At 40.2% G+C, this 9,190-nt stretch overlaps 2 protein-coding genes across 2 annotated transcripts, besides 2 other annotated features; both read right to left on the reverse strand.

The window, feature by feature from the left end:
• Nucleotides 1–5,126: a sequence feature (contig 1.147 1..5126(1)).
• Nucleotides 918–2,629, reverse strand: ANIA_08295 (uncharacterized protein; the record flags this gene model as incomplete). The annotated part of the gene is made up of 6 exons (XM_676472.1): nt 918–941; nt 988–1,014; nt 1,100–1,190; nt 1,366–1,477; nt 1,794–2,264; nt 2,602–2,629. The coding sequence occupies 6 exons, from the start codon at nt 2,627–2,629 to the stop codon at nt 918–920; spliced, it is 753 nt and encodes a 250-aa protein (XP_681564.1).
• Nucleotides 5,127–9,190: a sequence feature (contig 1.148 39..4102(1)).
• ANIA_08296 (uncharacterized protein) lies at nt 5,870–6,745 on the reverse strand (the record flags this gene model as incomplete). The annotated part of the gene is made up of 3 exons (XM_676473.1): nt 5,870–6,392; nt 6,475–6,645; nt 6,723–6,745. 3 exons carry the CDS (start codon nt 6,743–6,745, stop codon nt 5,870–5,872), a joined length of 717 nt encoding a protein of 238 aa, XP_681565.1.

A 9,190-nucleotide genomic window follows, 5' to 3' on the forward strand; every position in this document is an offset into this window, starting at 1 on the left:
GTAACTATCCTTATTAAACTTGTATATAAATACCTATTTGAGTAGCAGGATCTGCTTCCCTGCTGCCTCCTCTTGTTAACCAGGTATAAATACTTCTTTTATCTCTAATCCTCTAATTTCTAGGCGCGCTGCTGCTATAAATTTATTCTTCAGCAGATACTATAGTAAATCAAACTAGTTCTTCAGTAGTTTAGGAAGCTTGCTGCGATGCTATTATTTCTTGCTCTCTTCTGCAGTATTTAGTGCTATAGTAAATATATATTTGACCCTTTCTAGCTCTTTGATAAATAGTGTTTTGATGGCTGTATAGGCCTGGTAATCTGCTTAATCTTTTCAAGGACAAGTCTACCATCTTCCTTCTATTATATTTGCTATATCAAGCCTGTCCAGATACTGTCTTCCTAATCTCCTACCCCCTGATCTTGATAAGGCTTGTAAATCAAGATTATCTATACCCTCTAAGGTATTAGGGAGATTTGCAGTCTCTCTGCTTGCCTGATTCTAATCTTCTTAGAGCAATTTAAGGAGATATCAGCTTAGTAAGTCCTCTCTTTCTTATTCTGCAGATTCTGACTATTCTTCTGCTTCTATAAAGGCTCCTGGCATCTAATTCAAGCCAGAATTGCCTAAGTTCAGTGTTCTATCAGGTGTAGGTAATAGCAGAGGCAAAGACAGTATAGTTTTTCTGGCAGAATACCTATATTTCTCTGTATCTTCCTTTTGTGGTTCCTCAACACCAGCTTCTCCTATCTCAGTCAATTTTTCATTATTTCTAATGCTCTGCTTATTGGGAGATTCTGCTTGTATTGTACTAGGTATTATATATTCAGGGAGCTTAATATCTATATTAATTACTTCCCTATTAGCCCTGCCAGGTAATATCTATATCTCCACTGGTAGTATAGGTAAGCTAATACTTAACTCATCCTCCACAAAAGGATCTGATAGATTGTATAGCCTTGTTTTATCAAACTTGATATTTCTTACTGTCTCAACTCGCTGCTTCTTCAGGTTCTATATAAACCATATATTAGAGGCTATATAGCCTACTAGAACATCTTGGTAAGCTCTTAGAGCTATTTTTACACCTTTTTCTTACTACTGATGTGTATAAGATATGCAACCAATCAGGTAGAAATTGGCTAGATTTGGCTTTTTTCCTGTAAGCATCTCCTATAGCATTTTCTATCCTATAGCTCTTATAGGTGTTCTGTTGACAATATTTGCAACTAAAGCAATAATCCAGGGCCAAAGGTCTTGCAGTAAGCAGGCACCTATTAGAACCTGCCTTGCCTTTATAATAAGAAGATATCTGTTAAGGGACGTATTTAGATGGATCTTCCTATCTAGACGTGCCGTACGTACAAGAAGGAATCGCTAAAGAAGAAATGAGAAAGAAGGATTGTTGTTGCAAGGAAGTCTTGTAGGTGGCTCACCGCCTTCAGGACAGCGCAGGCCTTGGCCGAGTCACTAAGGTCTAAGGTCCTTGTATAGGCAAAGGACCCATAACAGTACCCCCCCCTCCCTCTATGTAGGAAGTACAGGTCACAGGGTAGGTCATGTTGCTTTAGCCTTTATATATGCATCTCTGTTTAGTGAGCCGTCCTGAAGTCTATATTGTTTTGTATGATCCAGCCACTCATCCAGAGCTTGTACTTCCTCCAAAGCTGTGGCAGCTTCCCAGGTTGGCTGAGCATAGCCTGACTATTTCACTAGGTATTCCAGCCGGTGACCTCTCCCGTATCTCCTGCGATGTTCGTCCAGGATTTTCTCTACCATGTATTCTTCCTCACCGTTCACCATGATGCTAGGGGGCTGGCTATCATCATTCTTCTGGGAAGGAAGTGGATCTGATGAAGCCAGCCGAAGCAGGTCCACATGGAAGACTGGATGGATCCCTGGGGGCGTATTCAGCGGTACAGCATGACTGCCCACCAGGCCTATAACCTTATACTTGGCGTTCTTCCAGTCAAGTTTCTTACTGGGTCGGTCCGTACGGATGTTCTTCAGACTTAGCCAGACCTTATCTCCTACTTGGTAGTTTGTGGCCGGGCTCCTGTGTTTATTAGCCTGATTCTCTGTATTCTGTTGGGAATAGGCCATGGAGGCTTGAGCCCAGTCTAGGGCTTCCTTAACTTTCTGTACGATGGCTTCCCCTTTCTGGATAGGACTCTTGGTTGGTTCTTCAGCTAGATGCTCTACCTCCTGGGTAGGGGTAAATGGGCTGAGGTTGTACCTATGGCTTAGATAGAAGGGGCTGACCCCTGTTGCTGTTGATGTACGGCTGATTAATTGCTAGCTCTGCAAGTAGAAGTAGCCTGTTCTAGTCCTTCTGGTCATAGCAGGTATACATGCAGAGGTAGGTTTCTACTGTACTGTTTATTCTCTCTGTTGATCTATTAGTCTGAGGATAATAGGCTGTAGATAGCCGGTGGTTGATCCCTGTCAGGGTACATATGCGGGCCCATGTATTACTTGTAAACTGGCTTCCCCTGTCTGAGGTAATAGCCTTCAGGATCCCGTGTTTGCTTATAAGTACTTGTATGAGTGCCCAGGCCATACTCTCAGAGTCAGTTTCTGACATTCCTTCTAGTATCACACCTTTGGTTAATTGGTCTGTGATAACCATGATGTTTGTACAACCTTTGCTCTCTGGTAGGTCTGTAATGAAATCTATTAAAACCTCCTGCCAGGGATGATTAGGCACAGGGAGGGGCTTTAATAGCCCCCTTCTCTGGTCTCTCCAAGACTTGGTCCTCCTACATATATCACAGTTCCGGACGAATCTTCTGATATCCCGGGACATGTTAGGCCAGAAGTATTCACAGCTAACCAGTAAATATGTTTGCTCTTGGCCAGGATGTCCTGTCAATATAGAGTCATGTGCAGCCTGAATTATACTTATACAGAGCTGTTTACTATCAGGCACCTACCTCCTCCCATGGAAGAGGATATGGTCTTGGGCGTCCAGCTGGCATTCTGAGATTCTGACTTTCAATTATAGGTATAGAGGAAATCTCCTTGCTCCATCTTTCAGGCACAGTACTGCTTTACTATATCTTTTATCCTGTTTAAGTACCTCCTTCTATATATCACTTTTTTTGTACAGCTCCCATGGTTGCTCTTCAGCCAGTTAGAGGGTGGCAACTACCATCTTCCCCAAGTATTTTTCTGTAAAAAGTTGCATTGTACAAGACTTGACCCTGTCATCTTCATCATCAGGCATGTCTTGGTCTCTCTGTGAAAGTATATCAGCTCTCTGATTGGCTGACCCTTTCCTATATACTAGCTTGAAGTTGAACTGGCTGAGAAATAAGGCATTATTGTATGTGTCATTCTGTCAGCTTCCTTGGGGAGAAGAAGTACTCCAGGTTTTTGTGGTCTGTAATAACTTGGAATTCTCTACATGAGCACAGTTCAGCATCCCAGGCTTTAAGACATTATATAATTACAAGTAGCTCCTTGTCATAGATCTCATAGTTATATTTAGCTGGAGAATTCCTTTTAGAGAAGTAGGCATATGGGTACAATTCCCCTTTTTTATTATATTAAGAGAGAACTCCTCCTATATTATAACCTGAGGAGTCAGTCTCTACTACTATATAATAGGAAGGGTTGAAGGTTGCTAGGACAGGTCTAGTAATAAATTTTTCCTTAAGCAGATTAAAGCTATCCTGGTACTCCTTAGTCTATAAAAAGGGTGTCCCTTTCTTTGTCAAGTTGTTCAGTGGGCGTATGATCCCTAAGAAGTTAGGGATGAACCTGGTAGAAGTTAGCAAAGCCCAGGAATCCTTGGACGCCCTTTATAGTAGTAGGGGTTTCCTATTCCTTTATTGCTTTCATCTTCTCTAGGTCTATTTTGATTCCCTTCCCTGCCTGTATTATAAAGCCCAAGTACTTTATCTCCTTATACTCAAATTTGCACTTCTTAATATCTAAATATAGGCCTGCTTCTTCCAGTTTCTTCAAGACTATTTATATATACTTCCAGTGCTGGCGGAGGTCCCTATTAGTATAGACAAGTATATTATTAATATAGGCTGAGCAGAATTCATCTAGATATTCCTGGAGGGTCTAGTTAATATATTTTTAGAAGGTGCTTGGTGCATTAGCCAACCCAAAAGGGGTAACTAGCTATTTAAAGAGCCTGTATCTTGTATAGAAGGCAGTCATCTATTCCTGGCCTTTAGCTATGCAGATCTTATAGAAGGCAGCAGACACATCCAGCTTAGTAAACCATCTGGCTTGTCTAATTTGGTTCAGTGTCTCATAGATCAGGGGCAATGGATAGCAGTCCTTCTTGGTAATAGTATTTAGAGTATAGTAGTTAATACAGAACTGTAGTCCTCCTCCTGGTTTTTATATAAAGAGTACTGGGGCTATAGCTGGGGAATAGCTTATGCAGATAAAGCCTTTCTATAATAGTTTAGAGAGTATTTTCTGGAGGACTATTAGTTCTTCCTGGGTTATGTTATAAAGGGGGCCCCAGGGGACTTCAGGATCCTTCCCACTCTCTTCCTGTATAAGCTTAATTTTGTGATTAATCCTATCTCCCTGGTATGGTAGTAGTTCTTCTACTTTGTCTTGTTCAAAGAGCCTTAGATATTTCCAGTATTGCCTTAGTAGCTTTGTACAGGGGTCAATATGTCTCTTTAGGGCCAGTACCTTCTGTATATCTGCTAATAAGACTATAAATATCTTAATATCTTAGCCACAGTACCTTTTCCTTTGTATAAATCCTCCTATAGTTGCAGCAGATATCTGTGCTATGTTCAGCTTTAGTAAGGGCCTCTTTATATGTACTCTATAGACAGACTCTAGTAGTACAGAGGTACAGCCTGCCCCTCTTAGCCTCTAATCTTCCATCATATTACTCCAGCCAGGGGAGTCCTAAGATCAAGTCATAGCCCAGGTTATCAGGTATTACATAGAAGTAGGCTCTTTTTTCTGTATATGCCCTGATATCTAGCTGAACCTGTATAATCTTATTAATCTCCTCTATATTCCTAGTCACTCCCTTAAAAGGTTTCAGGCAGATAGGTATAATAGGTATTTTAATATATCTTGACAAACTTGTTACTGATTACCCCATAGGTCAGGCAGCCTGTATCTATCATTGTATGAGTATTATAGGTATAGTTGACTAGTACCTCTACCAAGAATGGGGGGGTATTTATGTACAAGCTGTTGAAATCTTGCCAATTAAGTAGTATTTCTCTAGCTGTATAACCCCTCTGTATATGACTTTGTACAGAGGTTATTTGTTTTCCGACTTGCTCTTGCTGTAGCCATCTATTTAGTCTTGTTCTTCCTGAACTGTGGCCACCTGCCTAGGGCACCTGATAGGTTTTGTAGGGCACTCTTGTATAAAGTAGTCAGGATTACTGTAGTATAGGCATTTGCCCTTAGATAACCTCTTTTGCTTCTCCTCTACAGGTGCCTGACTAGCTTTTCTTGGGGTCCTGGTCCCTTTTGTACAGAGGGCTGCGACTTCCTTTTGTAGGGCTGTAATTTAAGCATGGGTGGCTTCCTAGTCTATTTGATCAGGGGTCCCAGTCCAGTCAGAGCCTCCTGCTGGTCTTGTATAAGTAACATGTATAGAGACAGCAGTATAAGATCCTTTTTATATAAGCCTGGCTACTCTCTGGAGGTTGTGGTTGATTTTACGCAGTTAATTATAGTAGTTGTTGTACGAATCCTCCTGCCTAATACCAACCATGGCTTTTAGCAACTCAACATTAATTACTGTGTCCAACAAGGCCTTCTTCTGGTTATCATCCTAATTAATCCCTCCAGTATTAAGAAGTTCTTCGTCAAATTTATTCAAGAACTCTTCAAAGTCATGTTTCCCTTGCTTTATTGTATTTACTTATACAAGAGCCTTTCTCTGTTGGTCAGGGTCACCAAAGGCCTTGTCTAGTACCGCGGAGAATTCTGCCCATAGCACAGGAGTCTCAGATTTCTGGCAAGCCAAGAGCCATGGTAGTATACACTGGCTGGCTTTTCCTCTCAGGCAGCTGTAGGCATAGTAAACTTGTTCCTCCTCTGTAGGGTAGCAGGCGGCGTCAATTGTAAACTTTGTACGAAGGTTCATCTGGAAAGGAGGGTAGTCCTTAGGGTCTTCTCCAGTAAAGGGTTCGACATCCAGGTGACGAGGACAGGGATAGCTTCGTTCGTAGGGGGTGGGCGTTGCGGATGTAACTGTAGTGGTAACTGGTGGATGGTTTCTCAGTTGCGAGTTCCGTACGGCCTGTAGTTCCGCCCGTAAGCTGTTATTCTCTTCTTGGAGCTGTTGTTTCTGAGTCTGCATCTCTGTACAGAGCTCCTGGAGCTGCTGTAGCAACAATGCGATGCTTTCTTCTTCCATTGTCATAGTAAAAGGTCTCCTCATACTATTATTGAGATTGGTGAGCGATTCCTAATGTTAAGGGACGTATTTAGATGGATCTTCCTATCTAGACGTGCCGTACGTACAAGAAGGAATCGCTAAAGAAGAAATGAGAAAGAAGGATTGTTGTTGCAAGGAAGTCTTGTAGGTGGCTCACCGCCTTCAGGACAGCGCAGGCCTTGGCCGAGTCACTAAGGTCTAAGGTCCTTGTATAGGCAAAGGACCCATAACAGTAAAGACAAAATATATTCTTGTGGCTTTATTATAGAAATAGGTAATCTATTTATCCCTGTTCAGACCAGGTTGTATTTTAATAAGATCAAAGTATACTCACTCTAGCAGAGTAGTAGCGGTCATTATTAGTCTCCAAGAGATTTACTGAGGCGTATTTGCCAACTTGCAATCTTTATATAGTTGCTTAGAATCATAGTTTGCATCCAGATTATTGATCTTGATACCTGTAACTGCTTCAGGAAAATACTGCAGAGTATTAATATAAGTATGAGCCATCCTTTAATACCAAATATCTATATTTCCTTTCAGAAGTAGTGGTTTTCCTGATTATTAATTATCTATAGTTGCAAAAGTATATATATTATTGCTTTGTTGCTCTACAACCCAGAGACCTGATAGGTAATCTCTGATCTTGAAGATAATATTATTTTCTTTCTTAATAATATTATTGTCAAAATCCCAGCTATATCCAGCTTGTTTAAGTCTTCTAGCTCTAATAATGCTGGTATAAAGACCTAGTACATAGGCTATATTAGTCAAGGTAATAATAATATTTCCTGATTCTCTACTATAATTTAGATAGATCTTGATGCTCCTAGTACCTTGTATCCTTATTATTATATTACCAGCACAAAGAATTCTGGTTGCTGATAGATCATAGTTTTCAAACCTTGAGATATTATTACAAACATATATTAAAGCTCCAGAGTCTAGGATAAAGTAATTCTTTAATAAGCTGCTAATTTCCATACTAAAAACAAGTATTATAACATAATACTCCTCTGGTTTGTTGCTTTCTTTCTGCTCATCATCCTTATTTTATTGCTTATTATTTTCTATCAAGGTTTTGATCTTTCTTCCAACCTTATTATCTTTTGCAATGGCTTTGCTAATCTTGCTTTTAATCTCTTTGTTAGGTTTCTATTATTTTGGTTATTTCAAGTATATTATATACCAGCAACTGCTGTATATATAATTCTTTCTACATATATATAAGCTCTGGTATCTATTTTTATTAGGTTTGCTTTGGCCATGAAGCATTGCAAATACTATTCCAGAAGTTGTTGTCTTGAAGCCTTCAGTATTGGCCAGGTAAGTCTGATATTGTCCTAGGAGTATATGGAAGTTCTCCTTCTTATATATTAGGTTGTTCATCATCTCTGCCTGTCTATCTGTGAAGGAATAGGAAACTAGTAATATAGCTGCCAGAAACTGTTATTTCATATACTTATTATTACTTTCTAGGAGATTGCAGTATTTAATTGCCAAGTAAGCATTGTCAAATTTGTTGAGCCATGCAGAAATCTTTCCTTGTCAAATTGATCAAGATCTGACATTGTTATAGTTCTTCAAAGCTTCAAAATCTGCCTCTTAATTACTTAGGGTATATTACTATTTTAGTATTTACAACATTTTGTATATTTCTTTATCTGCTATAAGCTCTCTTATCTGTAGAGCTACTAAGCTGTAAATAGCTTTATTTATTAATTAGATTGTATTTTACATATCCTTCTATTCCTGCAATATTATTTAATAATATTAGTATATATTTTCCAAGGCCTTATTTACTGATAGAATTATCAGTTTGGTCAGCAGCTCAGGCCTTGTTTTATTATCAGCATCAGGATCAAAATATTCCCATACTTCTTACTCATTTGCATGGTCTTTAATGACTTGAAACTATGCGCGCCAATCATCCCATGAGCTTAGGATGGCTTAGACCTTCGTGGCGCTGTCTTTATTATATGCGATCGCCATTTTTTTTGTCGTCAAGATATTCCGATCTCAGCAGAACTCATTGTATATTCAAAGGAGTAGGCTCCGGGTTGCCAGTGTCCTTTGGGTAATGTTCAACCACCTCCTAGCTTGTCTGTATAGCTCGGTACGGGGCTGCAGATATCTTTAATATGACAAAAAGAGGTAATAATTCTGTATCCCAGTCCCTAGAGCAATGCCGGGCTCATAACTGTGGATAATTGGGGTGGTTATGTAATCAATATCCGTAGTAAACAATTTCATTGAAGGTCTTGATCTCCTAACTATGATCTGTATAGGCAATTTATACCTTTTCCAAGGCTTCAAAAAAAAAGGTTCTTGCTTATGCAGGAGATATCCTTGCCATACAAACAGTATAAGGCATTAAACAGATATCCCTGCCATATAAACAGCGTAAAGCATCAAACAGACAGGCAAACGAACAAGGTGCTGAACATTGATTAGTAAGGAGGAACCTCCTCCGGTTGACATATTCGTATCAGTTAGAAACATTTGGGATGGTAGCCTATCTGGAGGCATCCTCGGTACAGCGCGAGGACTCTGTCCTTTATCAAGGGCCATGCCACTTTGAGTATGCAGGTTGGTAACTCGTCTGCCCCTGGGGTTGTGTTCCCCGCGTGAAGGACTGCCTTCTCGACTTGGGTTATTGTGATGTCTGGGAAGGGAGGTGCTTTAGATGGGACTGCTGGTGTATCTAGAGGGATATCTTCTGCCTCGGCGGTGTTTTGAAGGAGGTTCTGAGTTAGGACTTCTCTCTATTCTTGCAAGGCCACTGCCGGGGGCCTGTCCGGC

This window comes from Aspergillus nidulans, chromosome V (genome assembly GCF_000011425.1).
Source record: "Aspergillus nidulans FGSC A4 chromosome V".
NCBI lineage: Eukaryota > Fungi > Ascomycota > Eurotiomycetes > Eurotiales > Aspergillaceae > Aspergillus > Aspergillus nidulans.